At 47.2% G+C, this 22,378-nt stretch overlaps 1 protein-coding gene across 2 annotated transcripts; it reads right to left on the bottom strand.

Moving 5' to 3' along the window:
• Positions 1–1,070: 1,070 nt before the first annotated feature.
• On the bottom strand, positions 1,071–18,765 carry LMAN2 (lectin, mannose binding 2). Of its 2 annotated transcripts, none has more exons than XM_029942765.1 (8): positions 18,406–18,756; positions 18,118–18,236; positions 7,542–7,659; positions 6,862–6,941; positions 6,513–6,674; positions 6,290–6,404; positions 3,471–3,590; positions 1,071–1,761 (listed from the first exon to the last, which is right to left on the bottom strand). In XM_029942765.1, the coding sequence occupies exons 1-8, from the start codon at positions 18,593–18,595 to the stop codon at positions 1,601–1,603; spliced, it is 1,065 nt and encodes a 354-aa protein (XP_029798625.1). In that variant the 5' UTR covers positions 18,596–18,756; the 3' UTR covers positions 1,071–1,600. The 2 variants fall into 2 exon arrangements, with proteins under 2 accessions (XP_029798625.1, XP_029798626.1); XM_029942766.1 differs by having other exon boundaries at positions 1,648–1,783; positions 18,406–18,765.
• Positions 18,766–22,378: the final 3,613 nt, after the last annotated feature.

The following is a 22,378-nucleotide window of genomic DNA, read 5'->3' as shown; positions in this document are numbered from 1 at the left end:
AATATCTAAGCTGTTGAAAGACAAGTCTCAGGTGTACACAGGACACATTGAGCGGGACAGAAGAGCTCACAGGAGTGAGAGTGAAAGACTGACAAGAAAATATGTTCTTACTCTTCACCTCATCCACTTCTATCCACTTTTTATAAGAATCCAATCAAGAATGTTAATTACAAGAAGTCTGGTTACAACAGGGACACAGGGTTGCTCTTGCTTTTAAGATGGAGACTCAGGGCACCTGGGTGGCTTGGATGGTTGAGCCATCAGACTTTGGCTCAGGTCACGGTCTCACAGTCTGTGGGTTCAAGCCTCGTGTCAGGCCGTATGCTGACAGCTCAGAGCCTGAAGCCTGCTTCGGATTCTGTGTCTCCCTCTCTCTATCCTTCTTCGCCCCCTCTCAAAACTAAACATTAAAAAAAATTTTTTTTAAGACGGAGACTTAAATGTTATTTAAGTGGAAGATGCTGCAGACGGCTCCGGAATGGATCGGGACACCCTGTTCCTTAGCAGGATCAGGAGCACCCAAGAATGGTCTAGAGAGCAGAAGCAGGCCATGGCCAGGACACAGACCCAAGAAAGCTGACAGATGATGGTACTTTCCCATTAGCTGCTGGTTTTCTTCCACTCCCTGTGCCATCTTTCTCCTCTCGATGCACCCCAAAGGGAATACCACTGCCAACCCTGACCTGTCCTCCTGTACCCACAAACCCCTTCCAGCTCTTCCTGAAGCCCCCTTAGCCAAAGTTCCCTAGAGTTAGCTTGCACTCAGGTCCCACCCTCTATGTGGTACCCTAGATCTTATTCTGCCAGAGCCTTTCCAGTGAGAGGCTCAGAGTACGTGGAAGATGGTAGAAGGCGCCATCCCCATGGCCCCATTTGCTATGTGACACCGGACAAGTTTCCCTTGACCTCCCAGAGCTGTGCTTCCCCATCTGGGAAGAGGGAGCACGACACTTGCCTCCTGGGGCTATGTGGCAGGGCCGAGGGGACAAGGCTGAGAGCTGTAAAGCACTGACTACATGGAAATTACTTGAAGGAAAAGAAAAGCAAGCCCCTTAGGACAGTCACACAGCTGAGGTTGTTATTTCACTTTATTTAGCAAACGGCCACACTCTGAGCCCCACCAAATTGCTCCTCCAAGCTTTACTCGAGGGTCTGCCTTGGGAAGAAGGTCAGAAGGTGACCAGGAAGGCCCAGGTTCCCCAGTCAGCCTCCTTTTCCACCACATCGCACAGAACAAAATCACTGCTTGCATCCTCAGGCACCCAACCAACATGGCTGGGGGGCCCTCCAGTGTTCAAGAGCCACCTGCCAGGACCCAGCTCCAGGCACAGACTCCTCCTTGCTCCTGAGATGCTGGCACCGGGCAAGGACCTCTGCCCCAGGTGTGGGGACGCCAAACCCTATTTCCCAGCCCTGCTGCTTGTCCCTGCTGGGCAAGAAGCAAAATGTACGAAAATACTTTAATTATTTCTTTAAAACAGTTAAGAAATAAGGTTGTCCTGTTTTTCTTTTACAATCCCAGTAAAAAAAAAAAAAAAAAAAGTTCACATTAGTGCCGGGGCCCAAAACTAGGCCTTCCCCGGAGCAGAGCACCGGCCACTCAGTAGAATCGCTTGTTCCGCTCCTGCCGCTTCTGAAACACTACGGCCCCCACCACGGCACACACGATGATGCCCAGGAGCGCGCACAGCAGCAGCAGGAACACCCGCCACCCCGTCAGTGGCCCGCTGCGGAAGTTTCCCGTCGGGTCATCCACATTGTCTGGAGGAGAAGAGAAGGGGAGCTGAAGTGGCAAAGTGGAGAGGTCAGGCGGGCTCCCGGAGAGAGTCTGACAGGACAGAGCAGAGCAATAGGCAGCAAACAGCCCTGTGTCCGACCCACAGCTGTATCAGGGAGGGGCAGGGGAATAATCCCACTGGGACCGAGGTTCCCAGGTGTCTTCTCTGCAAGGAGCTGGTGAAAACTGGATTCCTAGCCTCCCCAGGAAAGCCTGAGTCAGCACAAGGCAGGCCCCCAAGATCTGCGTTCACAAGCTCCACCCTGGCCCCATGCAGTGGTCCAAGATTCTGATCTGGAGAAACACAGCCGTGGCCAAAAACTGCCCTGACTCACACCTGGATGCATTCCATGGTCCCTAGGGGAGTCTCCCCTCCATCCTCTGTCCTTTTGCTCCAGCCACACCTCTTCTCTGCCTGCTAACATCAAGGACTCTGCCAGAAATGAGGCCCTGACACGAGGTATTCTCCTGGAATCTCAACTACCCTGGGATAGGGAACTCATGATCTCACTTTTAGAGGAGGCTGACAGCAGGAATGGACTTTGTCAAGTTCACTAGTCTGTGGGTAAAGGGACGGAGCTATCTGGACTCAAGTCCTCCTGCCCTGTGCAGCCAAGGCCCTGTTCTGGCTACTCAGAGCCACAGCCCTCCACTCCTCACTGTGGAGGAGGCCTGAATGCCAGGCAGGAGCCAAGCTATGTCCTCCTTTCCCACACAACCTGGCCAGGGCAGGCCTGTGACATGGTCTCACCACCAGCCTCTCTCTTCCTCTGCCCCCTTTTTTGCTTAAGTCACTAGACTAAGCCCTAGGACAGCACCTAGCCCGTGGCTAGGCAGTGAGTGGAAGCTCTGGAACAATCTGCTAAAGGAACAAATGGATCAACATGTCTGCAAACGAGTTAATCTCTGCCTGGCCAACCTTATGGGGTTGCTGGGTAGGTCAGAGCAGATGAGTTCTCTGAAATCCCTCAGCCAGAAACCCTTCAATTAAAGGCTGCAAAAACAGTAGTACACAGCAGGATTTGTTTAGCCAAGATGTTTATAAGCAATTTGAATCCTAAAAAAGTGAGAAGTCATATTAAATCCTGGATTCCACTCTGGCTCACACTCCACATGGTGGCTTTGGGCTAGGCTGAGAGGCTCCTATGCCCCCACCCCATCCCACAGGCACAACTTCAGGGTTCTTGGGGTGGAGGTCTACACACGCAGGAGTTTCACTTCAACCAGAACCCTTGCTCTGTGAGAAGAGACTGGTGGCTAATTAGCACCACGAGAAGAGTCCAGGCTTTGGGGCTTTGTAAAAACTGAAGGTCAAATCTTGGCTTTACTTCTGTCTAGCTGAGGAAACCTAGAGGCCCAGTTCCCCCTGGCTAGTGGCAGCACCTACTTCCCAGGCCACTCACTGAGACCACACACCTGTTGTATCAGAATGCGCTACAAGCCACCTATACCAACAAACTGGCCCCTTTGGCTTTACTGGCCATTAACCCAGCACGAAGCACTACCAGAAATAGGCACCAGCTGCTTACAAATCTACTCATTAGCACTGACTGCTGATCCAAGACCTCAGGCCACAATCACAACTGTACCAAGCAAAAGCAAATGGACAGTATGCACTCAGCCAAGCCAGCCACACCACAACCCCATACCAGGCTAGCCAGGCCCAAGCCAAGATGAGCTTTGCATGCATTACCTTTGGGCGACTTGAGGAAATTGACACTGGGCTCAATCTTGGTCCAGTCAATGTTCTCTTCATCAGGCGTATGTTCTACCATCAGCTGGAACAGTTTCATGGAGATGATGTCATGATTATCTGTAGGACCAAGAGTTAGCTTAGAAGGAGCACAGAGACTGCTTAGGGCCCATGCCCTTCCCCAGAGAGAAGCTGCTGCTCCAGCCCCGAGAGAGGCAAGGTTCCCCGGGGAGAACTCTGCTCTTGCCTAGTGAGGGGCCTCCTTTCTTCCCAGCGACCCCCAGCCACCCCCAGCAGGTATTCCAGGACCTAGAATGTCTCTAGAACTCAACAATAAGAAACCTGGGAGGCGGCAGGACAGAAAAAAACCATGAGTTTTAGTCAAATCACATGGGTCTAAATCCTAAGTCAGTTTCTTTGTTTGCAAATCCAGGTGATAATCTCCATCCTGCCTGGTTATCATGGCAAGAAAATGAGAAAGTACAAACAAGCAGAAGACAGCTTGCCCAACAGACAGTATGTACCAGTAAAGGACCTGCATATTATTCTACAAGCGGCTGAGAAGTCTGAGCCCCCGGAGGGGCAGGCAGGCAGCTGCCAGGTGCTCCTGTCAGAGACTCAAGTTCAGGATGCAGATGAATGAATCAGCAACGAGCTGAGGTCTAGGCTCTAATACCTGGACAGTGATTGTCCCAGAAAACGTTTGAGAGGGGTGCCTGGGTAGCTCAATAGGTTGAGCGTCTGACTTTGGCTCAGGTCATGATCTTGCGGTCCCGGAGTTCAAGCCCTGTGCTGGGCTCTGTGCTGTCTCCCTCTCTCTCTCTGCCCCTCCCCTGTGCTGTTCGTTCTCTCTCCTCTCTCTCCTCCCTTCCTCTCTCTCTCTCTCTCTCTCTCTCTCGTCTCTCTTCTCTCCTCTTCTCTCTCTCTCTCTCCCCCTCCCTCCCTCCCAGAATAAACATTAAAAAAAAAAAAAAGACTTAAAAGGGAAAAGAGACCACTACATCATGTGACTGCCCATGAGCTGCCTGCCGCAGAGGCTGGCATTCCCAGCTCTCTGATTAATGGTCAGGCACTACTGCGTACACAGCCATTTCAAACACTGTTCATTGGGCCTCTCCAATGCTTAGAGAGCATCCACCTGCCACAGATCTGGCTTTGTTTCCAGAAGCTTCTCCTGACATATGCTGAAGTACCACCCAATGAAATTCCAGATAACCTGAGAGGAAGGACTGTGCTGGAACCCTGGGTGACACAAGACTGACATCCAGCTGGTAACTGATTAGCAAGTAATCAACAAGCAAGTAATGATTGCCTGAAGCTGGGTAACGGGCATAGGGACTTATTGGACTATCCTCCCCACTTTTGGGTATATAATTAAAATATCCACATTAAAATCTTTAAAATCTTTGGTACACAAGGCCCAAAGCAATGGACTCTCTGGGGACCAAGTGGACCTAGACATTTCAATGGTGAAGGAGAGACTGCTGGAAATGTCTATCCTGAGGATAAATAAGCCCCTTGGTCCTGTATGTTGCTTCCCACTTCTGGTTAGCAAGAGCTGGCCCTGGGCTTGGAGCCTGCCCTCTGGGGACCCTGATGCCTTCTGAGGACCATGGCCAAGGGTCACTATAAAGTGTCACCCAGGCCTGGTGGCCCAGCGAGCCTTGCACAGGCTAGCAGCACCCCAATGCATACAGACACACTGTGGGCCAAACAAAACAAGAGCCCTGACTTTATGAAGCTTACAATTCAGTTAAGCAGACCCAGAAAATGAAATAAGTTACATGGGAGATTCCGAGATGGTTAAATGCTATGAAGAAAAATAAAGCCAGGACGGGAGATAAGGAGTGCACAGGAGACTGGGGTATGTGTAATTTTAAAATATGGAATCAGGGAAGGCCCCACGGAGGAAGTGACATCTGAGCAAGACCTGAAGTAGACAAGAATAGGCACAGGTACAAAGGCCGAGGAAGGAGGGCACCGGTGTACCTGAAGAACAGCTGAGGGGGGAGGCGAGAGAGCAGGAAGCCATGACTCACAGCTTGATGAGGTAGGGGAGGCATGGTACACAGGGCCCAGCAACCACCGTGGGGCAGACGGGGGCCTTGACTCTGCAGGAGATGAGAGGAGTGGCAAGACCTCACTTGAGCTTTAATAGAACCGTTCTGACTGCTGAACTGGAAGAAACTGTCAGGGGCTGGTATGGAAGGAAGGGACCACATGGGAGGTTCCTGCAGTTGTCCAAGCTAGTGAAGATGATGGCCTGGACGTGTCAAGTACTACCAGAGGAAAAGAAGTGGTCTGCTGCAGCGAGAAGACAAAGCCAGCAGGACTCGCCAAAGGATGAGAGGTGTAGTGTGAGAGAAAAAAATAGAGACCATGGTGGAACCAAGGCTTCCTGGACTGAGCAAGTAGAGTAACAGAGATGTCATTTATGCCTTGGCAAGATGTGGGCTTCAGCTATGGACATGTGACAGCTGAAATGCCTGTTGGGTATCCAGGCAGAGATGCTGAGCAGGCTGTTGGTGACAGAGGTCTGGAAAGGTCTGGGCTTGTGATGGAAAGGTAGGACCCTGTAGGATACGTATTCAAAGCCCCCTAGCCGCAGAGGGGAAGGCTGCTGAGGGAGTGCTCATGGAATAAAACCCCAGGTGTGCCAACATTCCCAGATGCTGGAAAGCAGAGGAAGAAACCCAGGTGTGTCTGGAACCAAATGAAGGAAGTTCAAGAAGGAAAGCGATCAACTGTGTCACAAACTCCCAAAAGACCAGAGAAGGTCAAGACTGAGACTTAATGCCTCCCTCGGCCCAGATGCTCACCAGACAGGTCTCCGGTGCCAGCCGAGGCTCCAAAGTAGTAGCCAGTGGGCAGGCGCACTCCTGTGATGTCGATGCAATTCTTCCACTCGTTCTTGTCCTCTAGGTCGGTCATCACCTGCAGCCAGCCAGCAAGTCAAGTACATGCCAGGTCCAAGCCCGCCCATCAACTTAAGCCTACACAGAACTAGCACAGGCATAACCAGCCCCCATCCTGCCTGCTCACCGTCAGACGGCCCCGGGAGTAGCGCACAGCCAGGAAGGTATCGTGATCACGGTTGCGGAAGTCAGCCGTGCAGCCTGCCAGCTCGGTCCAGCGGCCATCCTTGCTATGGTCGTAGGACAGGGAGCCATTGTTCACCATCACCGAGATGTACGGGAACACACGCTGAGACCGAGACACCAGTTACTCTATGGCCAGCCCATCCTGTGGGAGGCACTGGGGTTGCCCGCCACCCTGATCCCTGGAGGCCCTTTCTGTGCTGAGAACAGAGAGAAATCCTAGCCCCACTCCCCAGCCAACTGCCCAGTCCTTCCTGTCCTGTCTGAGGGAGAGAGCAGAAGCAGAAGCATACCTCTGTGGTCTCATCATTAGGATATGTGTCCAAGAAAATGGCTAGGCCATGGAAGTTGTCTTTGCTTCCAAACACAGGCCCTGGAATTAGAAGAAGATGCTCTCGTCATGGGAAATATTGGAGTGGTCCCCTGGGTACTTGAAGGACAAAGTATTGTCAGTGTGGGTGGGGGAAAGAGAGGCTAATTTGTGGTCATTCCCCCAGGAAAGAGAAGGGATCTCTAAGGGAGGGGAAGGTGTCAGGGGTACAGCAGAAAAAGGACTCATAGTTTGAAACCATAACTGTTTAGGGGACAGCACTGGCCATGTGCTCTGACATGTCAGGTGACAAGAGGGCAGAAAAGACTCCTACAGAGGAAAGGAAGCCCCAGGTCCTGTCCTCTGGCCCAAGGGTCAGCAACTTTCTGTCAAGGGCCAGAGAGGAAACATCAGGTTTTGCAGCCACATATGGCCTCAGCCACACAGTCTTCCTTGTTTTTGCTTTTTTAAAAACAGTAGAATGGGAAAATCCATTCTTAGCTGGTGTACAACACCAGGCCACAAGGGGCTACAGAGTTGAGCTGCAGGATCCAGCTGTCCCTCTTCGCAAAGGGACATTCCCCTGAGCAGACTCAAGGTCCCGGGGTTCTTCAAAGAGGAGAGCAGCGCTCTAACCTGGGCAGAACACCCCCACCTCCCTACCTGGCACAAGGCGGTCCCGGGTATACCACAAGGCAATGCCATCTCCATGCAGATTCTTCTTCCCTGCACCGTGGACTTTGAAGTGGACATGCATCTCCCAGTCCTTGAGGAAGCAAGGCTGGAGAGAAAGCAGAGAGAGCCATTCAGAGCTCCCCGGGCCTTCTTACCAAATAGAAGTGACCCGTACAGGCCCATCTTCTTCACTGAGACCAGGCACTCCTTGGAAAAGGGCAAGGCTGCAGGGTCACAAGTGCCACTGACCAACAGACCACCTCAGCATCCTCGGCAGAAAGGGAGGGGGGTGCTGGGCTTCGCAGGTGGGAAGGAGGGAAACTACACGGTGTCCCAAGGCTGTCTGAGGTCCAGACTCTGCCTACGCTGGCCCAGTCTTCTCTTGGGCCTGGCCACAGGTTCTCACACGGATTCACCTTCCTCAACACCAGCGAAACCCATCAGCCCTGTTTCCTCTCCCTCTCTACTGCTCCTGCCCCAAAATCCTGTGGAACTAAACCTATTGGAGCCACATATGTTACAAAAAAGAAAACCCATTCCATTCAGAGACAAAATAACATGTCCATAGCAGGTAAGTGGATGGTCTTGACTCACACTCAGATTTTCTGACTTAGAAACTTGTGCTGTGTCTTCCATACCTCCCATGGCCTTCAGGCCTTTAACATAAAGTACAGCAACTCTTTTCTGGTCTCTCATCCCCACTGTCTTTCCCGTTTAATCAATCTTCTGGATGACTCCAAAGCAACAAGTTCTTGGCCAGCACACCGCTGGCCTCTTGCAGGCCCGGCCCAGCTTCAGTGTGAGGACCGTGCCAGGGCTGCGGGGCTGGAAGGGTCATGCTCTGGGGTCTCGGGATTATTGTGATATGAAAGAAGGCAGACACACCCAGGCATTCAGGAACATCAGGTGCAGAGCTGGGCACTGCCCACAGTAAGGGAAACAGCCTGGCCTCATCCACCAGGAAACTGCTTGTGAAAACTAAGCTGTTGACAAATACTTAACAGGCATCCACTTGGAGGAAGTCTGCAGCTGGGTAGGTCACCAAGTGTTTAAACAAAGGCCCAGAGGCACCTGGGTGGCTCAGTCAGTTAAGCGTCTGACTTCAGCTAAGGTCATGACCTCACAGTTCTTGAGTTCGAGTCCCACATCAGGCTTTGTGCTGACAGCTGTCTGTGTCTCCGTTTCTCTCTCTCTCTCTCTGCCCCTCCCCAGCTCTTGTGCGTGTACACTCTCGCTCTTCTCTCTCTCTCTCAAAAATAAACATTTAAAAAATTTTAAATAAAGGCCCATCAGAAAAGCAAAATAAAACAATATGTTGTTGACTTATCTGATTGGCAACTATTAAAGAGATGATTAATATCAGGGTAGACGAGGATGGAAAGAAACACATGTTCTCAATCAATAGGATTACTGATACTTCCATCTTCTGGGGGTCAACCTGGTTGTTGCAGGTTTTTAACAGACCAAGACAGATCCATAGCCTTTACATTTGAAGATATCAAAGATACTGAGAAGGAAAATAAGTTGCAAAAGTTCTTTTTTGAAATAAAGAATTAGTGGGGCACCCGGGTGGCTCAGTTGATTGAGCGTCTGACTTTGGCTAGGGTCACGATCTCGCTCATGGGTTCAAGCCCCATGTCAGGCTCTGTGCTGATAGGTCAGAGCCTGGAGCCTGCTTCGGATTCTGTGTCTCCCTCTCTCTCTGTCCCTCCCCTGCTCATACTGTCTCTCTCTCTCTCAAAATAAATAAACATTAAAAAAGTAAAAAAAAAAAAAAGAATTAGTATATATAGAGAAAAAAAATTTTTTTTAAATGAATCAACATTAATGATGGGTGATGTTGGTAGAACTACAAGAAATGTTTATTTTCTACATTTGAATTTTGTATAGTGAACATAATTAAAAAATCAAAAATAAAAAACTTTGAGGGCACATGGCTGGCTTAATCAGTAGAGCATGGGACTCAGCCTCAGGATCGCTGGGCATAACGCTCACTTAATTTTAAAAAATGTTTAAAAAAATAAAAATAACAAACTGAAAAACTTTACAGCCCATGATGGGTGATGTGGCTTGTACATTCACTGATCCATCAGAGGTACTGTTTCAGCTCTGGGCACCAAAAACCAAGGTGATGAGACCCAGCCCCAGCCCAAGTGCGCAGAGCTGGCGGACACCTACCAACAGCTTGCAAGTAGTGTGAAGTCTTAGCCTTCCCTGCTCTTGGCCAATTCTGGCTCTGGGGAATCTACAGATTCTAGAGGGGACAACTGAGAAGTGAGAAGACCAGACAGATGGACAAAAGATAGATGGACAAAGACCCTGACTCCAGGCCTACTGAGGGAGTGGAAGGCCTGGTGAACCAAACTTGCCTTGGGCTGGAACTGCAATGAGAGCAACCCAAAAACAAGAGTGAATGAGGAAAGGCCTTCCCAACGGCTGTAGCTCAGCTTGAGCCCTTTCACCTCTCAATCCCTGAAAGTAGACTAAAGTGACTCACCCAGGCCTCAAGGTTTTGGACAAGCAATCTTACAAATACAGTATCTGGCATATAATAAATAACCAGGCACATAAAAAGACAAGTTGCAACAAGGCCAGAAAAAGGGAGTGAGAACAGGCAGAACTCTAGATACTGGACTTTCAAATAACTAGTTTACTACAATCAAGGGGATAAAACATAAGAATGAGAATTTTGAAAAATAACTGAAATTTTATATATATTTTTAACGATTATTTATTTTGACACACACACACACACAGAGTGAGAGTGCGCGAGCACACCCGAGCAGGTAAGGGGCTGAGAGAGAGGGAGACAGAATCCCAAGCAGGCTCCACGCCACCAGTGCCCAATGAAGGGCCTGATCTAATGAATCATGACCTGAGCTAAAACCAAGAATGAGACACGTTAACCAACTAAGCCACCCAGGTGTCCTAAAAATTACTGGGGGGAAAAAAAGGAAAACAAACAAACAAAAAAAAAATCACACTACAAAAAAAATCTTAGAACTAAAAAAATACAATAACAAATTAACAATGTAATGGACAGGTAGATTAAAAACAGATGAAGAGAGAATCTGTGATCTCAAGGCCAGAGAGGTAAAAATATCCAGGATTAAGCAGAGAGAATGAATGGTAGATATAAAATTGTCAGAGACAGAGAATAAAAAACTCTAAGGTAGGTAAACTGGAGTTTCAGAATGAGAGGTGAAAGAACAGGGCAAAAGAATATTTAAAGAGATGTCCAATGTCCAAGTACTTACTAAAACTGATTCGCAGACCTTATGCCACAAATCTTAAATCTTACAAACCAAAGGAGACAAAAAGAAAACCAGGGGCACCTGGGTGGCTTAGTCAGTTAAGCAACTGACTTCCACTTCATGATCTCATGGTTTGTGGGTTTGAGCCCCGCCATCGGGCTCTGCGCTGACAGTGTGGAGACTACTTAGGATTCTCTCTCTGTATCCTTCTCCCACTTGCACATTCTCTCTCCTCTCAAAAATAAATAAACTTTAAAAAAAGAAAACCACACCTAGAACATTTAATAAGGGAGGGAGGGAAGAAGTGGAGGGGAAGGAAATCAAACACTCTCAGAAGCAACAAGAGCGGGTAAAAACCACAAGATTATCTTCAAAGAAACAATGAACCTGATATGGGACGTCTGCACAGAAACACTGGGAGCAAGAAGACAACAGACTGAGTATCTGGAGTTAAAAGAAAATAACAAGAGGTGCCTGGGTGGCTTAGTCAGTTAAGCATCGGACTCTTCATTTTGGCTCAGGTTATGATCTTATGGTTCATTGGATTGAGCTCCACATGGGGCTCTGAGCTGGCAACACAGAGCGAGCTCGGGATTCTCTCTCCCCCTCTCTAATAAACATTTTAAAAAATAAGTGAATAAGGGGCACCTGGGCAGCTCAGTTGGTTAATCATCTGACTTTGGCTCAGGTCATGATCTCGCAGTTTGTGAGTTCGAGCCCCGCGTCGGGCTCTGTGCTGACAGCTAGGAGCCTGGAGCCTGCTTCCAATTCTGTGTCTCCCTCTCTCTCTCTCTGCCCCTGCCCCGCTCACATGCACTCTCTCTCAAAAATGAATAAATTTAAAAAATTTTTAATAAGTAAATAAAATAATGAACACAGGATTCTATGCTTAGCAAATGCATCCTTCAAGAATGAAGATGAGGGGCGCCTGGCTGGCTCCGTCGGTTAAGCATCCTGCTTCGGCTCAGGTCATGATCTCACAGTTCGTGGGTTCGAGTCCCACGTCAGGCTCTGTGCTGACAGCTAGCTCAGAGCATGGAGCCTGCTTCAGATTCTGTATCTCCCTCTCTCTCTGACCCTCCCCTGCTCGCACTGTCTCTCTCTCTCAAAAATAAATAAAAATCATTAAAAAAAAAAAAAAGAATGAGGATGAAATTAAGACAGTTTCAGATAAAAAAGACATTTAAAAAAGACATTTTTACTTATTTATTTTAGTTTCTTTATCTGATAGAGTGAAGAGAAAATATGCCTTGCTGGCAGGGCTCAAACTCACAAACCACAAGACCATGAACTAAGCCAAGGTTGGATGCTTAACCGACTGAGGCACCCAGACACCCCAAAAAAGACCCATTTTTAGATTAAAAGAAATTAAAATTATCTTTCGTTCATCAGAGATAAGGAATATTATCCAGATGTAAAGTCAGAATTCAGGAAGGAGTAAAGAGCAACAACAGTAAATGTGAGGGTAAAAAAATCTAAGTAATTATTTGAATGCATAAAACAATAATGTTTTATGAGAGGATTAAATAAATGACAGACAAGTAAAATAAATGACAACAATGGGGTAAATAAAGTTAAAGTATTCTAAGATCCTTGCATTATCCAGGAAGAAGACAACATTATCATTAGACTTTGGTAAAATATGGTTGCATGTTTTAAACTCGAGTAATCACTGAAAAATTGGGAAACAAGCAAAGAACTTCCAAGCTAGCAGAAGAGTAAAGATGGAATAAAAATTAACTAACTCAAAAGAGGACCAGAGAGAAAAATGAACAGAGAATAAGCAGTACAAATAGAAAATAAATAATAAAAAAATAACTTATTTTTTTAAGTTTTTTTCCTACATTTATTTAATTTTTAGAGACAGAGAGAGACAGCATGAATAGGGGAGGAACAGAGAGAGAAAGAGATACAAAATCTGAAGCAGGCTCCAGGCTCTGAACTAGCAGTCTGCACAGAGCCCAATGCAGGGCTCGAACCCATGAACCATAAGATCATGACCTGAGCTGTAGTCAGATGCTACTACTACATGCTGATAAGGGTACATAAGATCTCTCTGTATTATTTCTTATACCTGCACAAGAATTTACAATTATTTCAAAAAGTTTAATTTAAAAAGTAAATAAAGGGTGCACCTCGGTGGCTCAGTTGGTTAAGCATCCAACATTGGCTCAGGTCATGATCTCACAGTTTGTGAGTTCGAGCCCCACGTCGGGCTCTGTGCTGACAGCTCAGAGCCTGCTTCGGATTCTGTGTCTCCCTCTCTCTCTGCCTCTCCGCCACTGGTGCTCTGTCTGTCTCTCAAAAATAAACACTAAAATATTTTATTATTAATTAATTAAAAAATAAAAGGTAAATAAAGAATAAGACTTAAATTCAAGAGCTAAAACCATAAACCTCTTAGAAGAAAACACAGGGAAAATCTTCACGACACTGGATTTAGCAAGATTTCTTGGATAGGACACCAAAGCAGGATTCTGTGCTTAGCAAATGCGTCCTTCAAGAATGAAGATGAGGGGCGCCTGGGTGGCTCAGCTGGTTAAGCGTCTGACTTCGGTCATGATCTAACGGTTTGTGGGTTCGAGCCCCGCATCAGGCTCTGTGCTGGTCAGGCTCTGTGCTGGCTGCTAGCTCAGAGCCTAGAGCCTGTATTCAGATTTCCTTCTCTCTCTGACCCTCCCCTGCTCATGCTGTCTCTCTTTCTGTCTCTCAAAAATAAATAAAATCATTTTTAAAAATTAAAAAAAAATGAAGATGAAATTAAGACATTTTCAAATAAAAAATAAAGGAAAATGATAGGAAAAGATACAGCATGCAAACACTAATCAAAAGCTATTGGTAGCCATATCAATAACAAAAAAAACATTTTAATAACAAAACATTTCTTTCTTGATAAAAGATTCCATTTTACCAGGAAAACTTTGGCCTCAAAACCTGTAAAGCAGAAACTAATGGAATTACAAAAATAAAAACAAATCCAGGGAGAAATTTTAACATACCTCTCCTAATAATTGATAAAAACAAGCAAAAACATCAGGAAGAATACAGATATTTGAACCCTATCAGCAAATCTGACTAAGGACCAAATGGCACACTGTACTCAACTACCTGAGAATCCACGTTCTTCGCAGACACACACAGAAAATTTTCCAAAATCGGACCATTTGCAAGACTCAACAGACCTCCAAGGACTGAAATAACAGATTGTGGTCCTTGACCATGTTGAAATCAAACCGGTATTAACAGTAACTTAGGGGGAGCCTGGGTGGCTCAGTGGGTTGAGCGTCCGGCTTCAGCTCAGGTCATGATCTCACAGTTCGTGGGTTTGAGCCCCACGTCTGGCTCTGTGCTGACAGCTAGTTCAGAGCCTGGAGCCTGTTTCAGATTTTGTGTCTCCCTCTCTCTCTGCTCCTCTCCCACTCGTGCTCTGTCTCTGTCTGTCTCAAAAATAAACTATAAAAAATTAAAAAAAAATAAAGCTGCTCATTACTCTTAAGTGTATTCAGTTGAATCTAAATATTTCAATTTGGTACCCATTGTGTCTGTTAAACACTGTGAATCAGCCCAAAATAATACATCAGTTTTTTAAATTCAATTTGTATTTTCGTTTCTTCCCACACAGAATTTTATTCTATGCCATATATTTAATGCTCGAAAATCTCTTCTTGATTAGCTTATTCTATCTTCTGTAACTAAAATAAGTGTAATAATTTAAACCTTTTAACTTTGGGGGGCACCTGGGTGGCTCATTTTGCTGAGCATTTGACTCTTTGTTTCAGCTCAGGCCATGATCCCAGGGTTGTGGGATCGAGCCCTGAGTCAGACTCTGTGCGGAGGGAGCATGAAGCCTGCTTAAGATTGTCTCTCTTTTCCTCAACCCCTCTCCCTCATTCTCTCTCTCTAAAATAAAAATAAACTAGAAAAAAATTAACCTTTTAGCTTTGTTGGGAGCTTGAAACTAAGTTTTAATATTTGGGTGGGATGCTACAATTAGTATTGATACACAATTGGTCAAAATAAATTCATTACGCAATTTTGAGATAATTATTGTAAAAGTAAAAATTTATTGAAATGCATCTCAATAAACTGTTGTCCCTCCACCCGTCTGGATGGATATTACTGCCAGGGTGAGACAGGCCTCAGCAGCACTTCTACTTTTTGTTTTTATAGATGTGAATGCTCAGCGTCTGTGTTCACTTATATAGTAGACGGTGATGCAGAGGTTTTGTTACAGCAGGGACACTCAAGATTTTAAACTTCTGTTGGTTTATAGGCTCAAAATCATGTAGTGATCATTCATTAAAATGTTTGATGATGTATCAGCTCTGTCTTCCACTTGTTGCAAGTAAGGACATGGCAGCCACTAAGGGTAAAATGCTCTATGATTGCCAAGTGATTCTGATTTAATTGGCCTGGGGGAGGGTCCGGGCATTAAGATTTCTGAGCTCCCCAGCTGGCAGGGAGGGGGCAGCATGGCGGTGTCACGCCCTGTTTCCAAAAGCAGCTTCTAAATCGGTTCCAGCTGGTACCTCACCTGCACGTGCTTAAAATCCTTCAGAGGCTTTATGTTGTCTCTATTTTGGTATTTGTGTCCACTGGTCTGCAGCCTTCAGTCTGCCATGCACAGACTTTCTAAGGCCCAGACAGTCCTGTAGGAATCAGTTTCCAGGTTTGACCTTCTCTGTGTACTTTCTCCTGAAACTCCTGTCCCTGTGAACATACCGGGGACGGGAGAGTAGATGCTCCTTTCTCATCTCCCTGTTCACAGTTGCCCTCCTGCCTGGAGGCACACCTTGCACCAGCTCGGGGTCTTAGCTCAGTGCATTGTTCCCCGGTGCAGAAAACTCCTGGGCACCAAAGAGGCCATTTGAAATCTGGTTTCTGGGCTGACTTTTGTAGAGGTGAGATATAAAAAAACTGTTTTCAAAAACATAAGTGCCTTTCTAGTTATTAGACAATTAAGTTACCTTTTTTTAATGTTTTATTATTTTTGAGAGAGAGAGGGGCAGCATGAGCAGGGGAGGGAGGGCCAGAGAGAGAGAGAGAGGGAGACACAGACTCCGAAGACCGTGAGATCATGACCTGAGTCGAAGTCCGACGCTTAACTGACTGAGCCACCCAGGCACCCCTGTACAGCTTTATTTTAAAATGGCAATGTTTTAAATATGCTAGAAACTACATCCTTTCCAAATATTTAAACTTACGATAAGTAATTTCGGATATGAACTTTTAAAAAGCACAAGAGGATACTTTCAGATAGTACATCAACCAAAAACGGTTAAGCACCATGTCTGCAGCCTCCGTACAAAGCTCCTCAAGATGGGCCCCATCAGCCCCTTAGGCTTCCCCCTATGTCCTGTGCTCCTGCCACCAGACTCTTGAGACTTTCCCTTGGGGCCACTCCATGGCCTGGGCCTCTCCACAGCAGAAGCTGTGTTCCTCTCTCTGCTCAGACAATAGCAAGTGCCCACTTGCTAACTGAGTTGGCTAACTCAGTCCCTCTTGGGGGCACACAACAAAGAAAAGTCCAGAAAGCACCCCTCCAGCCTAGCAAAAGAAGAGGTGGTTCTTGGGAAACACTAGGCAGAAAATTTTAATAGTTTCAAGCAATTTCTTTCAAGATTTAAAGGGAACTCTCCAATCTTTTAAGAATATCCGCAGGGCCAAATAGGAAAGGTCCTAGAACTGAATGGGGAAGTGGAGGAAGGATAAGAATTATATTCCAGACTGAAAATTTGATGAAGTGCAGAATCTTCTCAATTCTGTGACATCGCCACACCACCGACAATGCCAGCCAATAGTTATATACAACCATATTTAAGTTACTTGTAGCTGAACCAATTTCTAACAGTTCTGGCCCTATATGTATCTTCCTTGAAAAATAAAAAATGCTATATTAAACTCACCTCCATAAAAAATATAACACTACATTAAAATTTTTTTAAATTATCTGTAAGCCCTAAGACAGAATAATGTGACAGAATGTGACTCGGGGGAGATAAGGCAGTTAATGAAATATTGAGTGGGTGGCACTCAAGCTGAGACATACCAGATGAGAAAGAACCAGGGAGGCATGAAGAGCCAGGAGGCACTGTCCCAGACGGAACAACAAGTGCAAAGATCCTGAGGCAAGAAGGCAGCCAGAGAGGCTGGAACAAACTTACTGGAATGAATGGAGATGCCAGGCACCAGGGGCCAGACTGTGTAGACATATGCTTGTTTATCCCTTGACAGGGAGACCCCAGGATCTGAGGATCAGAGTGAAAGCTGAACAAAGTAACCCAGATGCCCCGAGCAAAGGAGAGGAGGAGCGGAAGAGACCGGCAGATGAGGCAACACAAGGATGGCATAGTCTCCCAGAACTAAATGGGGAAGCCACCCAGAACGGACCAAAGAACAGGGTGGAGAAAACTAGGACAACTGCCAACAGCTTAAGCCATGGGAAGAGTTGGAATCAGGCAGGCTGGGGCAGGGGCAGCATCTGCCCCAAGCTGTGACCCAGCCCAAGATTATTCCCCTCTCATCCCTTTCCTGACCTCAACCTCCTCAGTGTAGAGTCTGTGTAGCAAGCTATCTTGGCCACTGGTTATACAGGACATGCCAGTGACACCTGAGGTTCCCTAACCTTTGGAGCAAAAGTCACAGAAATTAAAACTGCCCACAGGCCCAGCTCCTCTGCACCACTGATGACAAGACCGTCAATGAACCACTGGGAAATGGATGGAGTCTTCAAGTACTTCTCAGGGATTCCTCCACTGGGAGGAGGTCAAGTGTAGCAAGTGAATTGCTGGGCTTGGATATCAGACAGATCAGAATTTAAATAGTTATATCTATTTCAAACAGCCTGTTTTGAGAATTAAATGTAATAAGGCATCATGAGGCCAGGGCCTAACACACTCAAACTACCCAATAAAGATTCTGATCATTCCATTTATCCCACTGTTGAGAGTTCAATTCAGACAGCCTGAGAACTTCACTGCTTACTAGCTATGTGACTTTGAGAAAGGCACTTTCAAATGTAAGCTTCAGCTTTGTCAGCAAAATGGAAATAACATCACTTACTTCACAAGGATTTGAAGAAACTAAATGAGAAAGGTGGGAAGTGTCAGGCACAGTTCCTGACACGTGGTAACTTCAATTGTCATTATCTGTTAATGTCACTACTGACGAGAGTTACCAAGATAAGGAAGACCGGGGATGGGGAGAAAGGTGCCAAGCAAACCATCAAACTAAGCTCAAGTCTGGGTGCTGCGGAGATTGGGAGTAGTGGCTTACTTAAGGATATACCTAACCTGCTAGGTGCCACTCACCTGGTGGTTCCAGATAGAGCCCTCTTTGCTGCGCTCATCAGGAGTCAAACGCACGTACTGGCTCGTGAGGATAGTGCTGCCTTGGAAGTCCCAGAGGGGCATGGAGCTGGAACCGACCCCTGTGGGCAGAGACGGGAAGAGACAGGTGCGTAAGAGGCCATTCCAGGACTGGCCTTGCCAACGGCAGGAAACCCACAGGGTTGTTTTACTCAGGAGAAAGGAAACTCCTTTGTCCAACCCAGTCCAGCCTCGCCCTCACCTTGCATTCATTCTCGCCCCAGGCCTCACCTTGGTAGGGCTTGATAAGCGAATGCTCCCGCTTGAGGTGTTCACTGTTGCCGTCAGTTATATCCGCAACAACCGGTCCCAGCAACAGAAGAAAAAGCAGAGGTGTCGTGGGGCCAGGGCCGGGGCCGGGAAGCCCAGGCCTCCCCAGGCACCGCCGGCCCCAGCCCCAAATCCAGCCTTCCGCCGCCATTCTCCGTTCCTCTCGGCCACTTCCGCCCTAGGACTTCCGCCTTCCGGGTGTCCTATCTAATGGCCTCCGGCCGGAAACCCTTCAAACCTACTGTCACCGAGAGGTTAAAAAAGCAAAGCCTCGCAGCCAGAGGGAAGGCGGCTTTATTTACCGACCAGCCCGCCAGCCTAGTCAAGTAGTGTTTCATCTCCTTAGCGGCTCCAAGGAACGAGTCGGCCAGCCTCAGCAATGGGTTCTTATGAGTGACAAGAGCTGCAACCAATCATGGAACAGCACGTTAAGTTGTGAGCCAATGAGGAACAGAGGAATGGTTTGAGTCGGGGGCAGTGCGAGGGTCCTCTGCGAAGCGAGGCATGCTGGGAATTGTAGTTTTGGGAGCCTTTCGTGCAGGCTGGACAGACGAAGACTACAACTATCCTGTCCACTGGCAGGTGATCGCGTCTCTAGAGTAACGTTTCTCAATCCCGAGCGAAAGAGCTCAGAATTGAAGGCGGAGGCCTGAACTCCAACTCCTGTGCTCCGTCAGACTCACTGGGTGGCATTGGCTAGCTTATCTTTAGCCGTCTCTGACCCACCTCTGGGCATCACGCCTTTGGAGAAGAGGAGGGTGTACACTGTCCCAGCTCCTCATGTCCAGCCGAGTTCAAGCAGTAGGAGCAGACCGGAATCCTGTCCCGGGACCCCAGTGACGGTTGGGACTCATCTGGATCCAAACCATCTTAGTGCCTATCTTTTGCAGCTGGAAGCAGTCCTGAAAGGTTGAGGAAAGCTGGCTGTGGACCAGAGGTCAAAAACTGCTGGCTTACAGCCGGATAGAGCTTTGTTTTACCTGCTCATGCAATTTCAAGACACGATTTAAATATCAATATTTTTGTCTTGGTTCTTGGTTTTGGTTTGGGGGGATGGGGAAGAGAAGGAGAGAATGTGAGTGGGAGAGGGGCAGAGAGCAAGAGAGAATCTTAAGCAGGCTCCACACCCAAGATGGAACCCAAGTTCCCACTCTATGACCCTGGGATCATGATCTAAGCTAAAATAAAGAGTCTGACACCCAACCAACTGAGCCACCCAGGTGTCCCTCAATATTTTTAAGTTGAGAGACTTAGATCCACATTAGAAATTCAAAATTCTGGTTTTTCAGGAAAATCTGAAGAGTCCACTACACTAAGCCCATGAAGCTCCCACAAAGGCTTTCCTCTGCTAACCTAGTCTCCCCACTGGCCACTAATTTATAGCACCTCTGGCCCCTCTAGACTTTTGAATTAATGACCACTGTTTCAGATCAGAGGGGAGGTGGTGATCGCTTGTTGGTTGCACCTTTATTTAAAGAAGCTGCCTCTCGTGGCACCTGGATGGCTTAATCGGTTAAGCAGCTGACTCCTGGTTAATAGAGAAGCTACCCTTGGGAATGAACGAATTTATTAGGGTTACGTGCTGAAACATCTTTTCTGGATCACATATTTTTAATAAGCTTATTATTAAAACAACACACTGGTAAAAGGAGTACAGACATATAATACAACAAAAGTCCCTTGCCACTCCCCTCCCTAGGGGTATTGCCTTCCAGAGGTTATCTATATCTATACAAACAAGAATATGTATGTTCCATTAGACCTCTAGGGAGGGTGGGACTCTTATTGACTATGGTCACTTCTGCATCCTGAGCATCTACAACAGTGCTTGGCACTGTTTAAAACAAACAATATTTGTTTTAAAAGTCTGGAACTGGGTCGTGAAGAATGAGTAGGAGTTTACCAGCAAGGGGAAAGTCATTCTCAGCAGACGGAACAGGAGATGCAAATGCCCGGAAGCATCTGGGATAGAAGCAGTTCAGAATGGCTGAGGAGAGGTGGAGGAGGGTATAGCTAAGGCCGGAACTTGAAGGGCCTTCAATTTCCCCGCTAAGGAACATGGCCTTTTTCCAGAAAGCACTGGGATGGTTTCCAGCATGGGAATGGTCAATGTGGTTTTCTCCGGCTATGTTGAGGAGAAAAGATTGGAGGGGCATAGCAGGTAAGGAGACTGAATATAAGGTCATTATGATCAAATGAGAGACAACAAGGCCAGGGCTCAGGAAATCTCCAGAGGGAAGGGGGATCAGCTATCAGTAATTGAGTCACTGTGGGAAGCCAAGGAGAAAGAAGCTGAGAACAATGTTCTGCGGGCTGGAGGCACCCCACAGCTCTCGTGAGTGGAGAAAATTAGATAAGGACTAAGAGATGGGAAGTTATGGGTTGGCTGGGGTCCCTGGGGTAAAGATGTGGTCAGAGGGAAAACTGGCATCCATAATGCAGAGGTGGGGAGAGGAGAGGATGATCTTAGCAGGGGTCAGAGGCTGTAAATGGGCCTTTTCAGGGAGGAAGATGAGGTCTTGGCACCTGTGCTCATGATGGCCCAGCCCCAGCTCCTGGCAAAGCACACATATTCACAACTTAACAGTCTCTGACATGATGTGTAACCTTGTGGAACTCACTTGTCTCCGAGTCTCAGTTTTCTGATTTGTAAAATGGAAATAATGAATACCACTGACAAAGAAGTTGTGAGGATCAAATGAAGTTGGGAGAAGACCCTGTAAATGGTAACAGCTTCTATGAAACCTAGGCCCAGATCCATGGCCCAGCAGACAGACAAGCAGTCTCCACTGACATCATACACCCTATAAAACCCTCAAAGGCACATTGACATTGTCATGCACCTTATTAAGACCACAACTGGCAGTGCTCCAGCCTCCTATATAATCAATCCCCAATATAATACCAAGTCTGACTTAATCACTGTATCTGGATGACCTGGAGCAAGGTGTCTGGAAAGAGGTGAGTCGGGGCTGGGTGAAGAGGTATATTAAGACAACACTAGCTGTTATCAAAAATAGACTGTAACATGTATAATGGCTCAAAGTTTATTCCTCACTCACATAACAGTACAAAGCAAGTGTTTCTGGTTAATGGGTGGCTTGCTTTTGTGCCCGCATACAAAGACCCTGTCTTCTTTCTTCTGTGGCTCCACAATCCCTTAAAGCCCCATCATCTTCTGCATCCAGCTAAGCTACAGGAGAAAGAAAAAATATGGAGGACACATACTACTTAAAAGTCTTGGCCCAGAAATGGCACACATCATTTCACTCACATTTAACTGGTGGGACTAGTCACATGGCCACACCTGACTGCAAATGTGCCTGGGAATGTAAAGTTTAACCATGTGCCCAGGAGGAAGACGACATGAATTTGTGGTGAAGAGTCAGTCAGTTTCTCTCACCAAAGGGTTCAGGTCACAGCCCTAGAAAGGGGCAGTAGTGTAAAGGGTAGAAAACTTTAGAGGCGCCCAAACCAGAGTGGTGGGGGACTTGAGGGCTGTAATGTCGTAACCCGCGCTCAGGGTCGAGTTACTTTACTGAGCCCCGCGTTGAGGCGCCAATTGTCGTAACCCGATGCTCAGGGCCGCTCGTCCCCGGAGATCGGCAGTACCTGTTTCGTCCGCCCCGACCGGCAGGGCAGAGAATCGTCGCGGGTCCTTCTCCTGAGGGAGGGAGAGAAAAAGGAGGCAGGAGAGGGAGACGCAAAGAGTAAAGACAGAACTCACGGTTCTCTGATCAGGCGAAAGAGAGCGTTTATTCAAAGAACTGTTCTTTATATAGTCTTCAGGGGGGGAAGACAAGGCAAGCTGACCTAGGCAGGCTACAGAGTCGAATGCATATCAAAGAAGTGCCCCGACTTTGCCTCAGCAATCTTGGGGGATGGAGAACTAACACTGAATATGGTTTTGATCTTTTGTGTGCCTTGGCCACTC

The sequence above is a fragment of the Suricata suricatta genome, chromosome 6 (genome assembly GCF_006229205.1).
Source record: "Suricata suricatta isolate VVHF042 chromosome 6, meerkat_22Aug2017_6uvM2_HiC, whole genome shotgun sequence".
Classification (NCBI taxonomy): Eukaryota; Metazoa; Chordata; class Mammalia; order Carnivora; family Herpestidae; genus Suricata; species Suricata suricatta.
The sequence above is the reverse complement of the archived record's forward strand: the minus strand, read 5'-3'. Positions and strand labels throughout refer to the sequence as shown.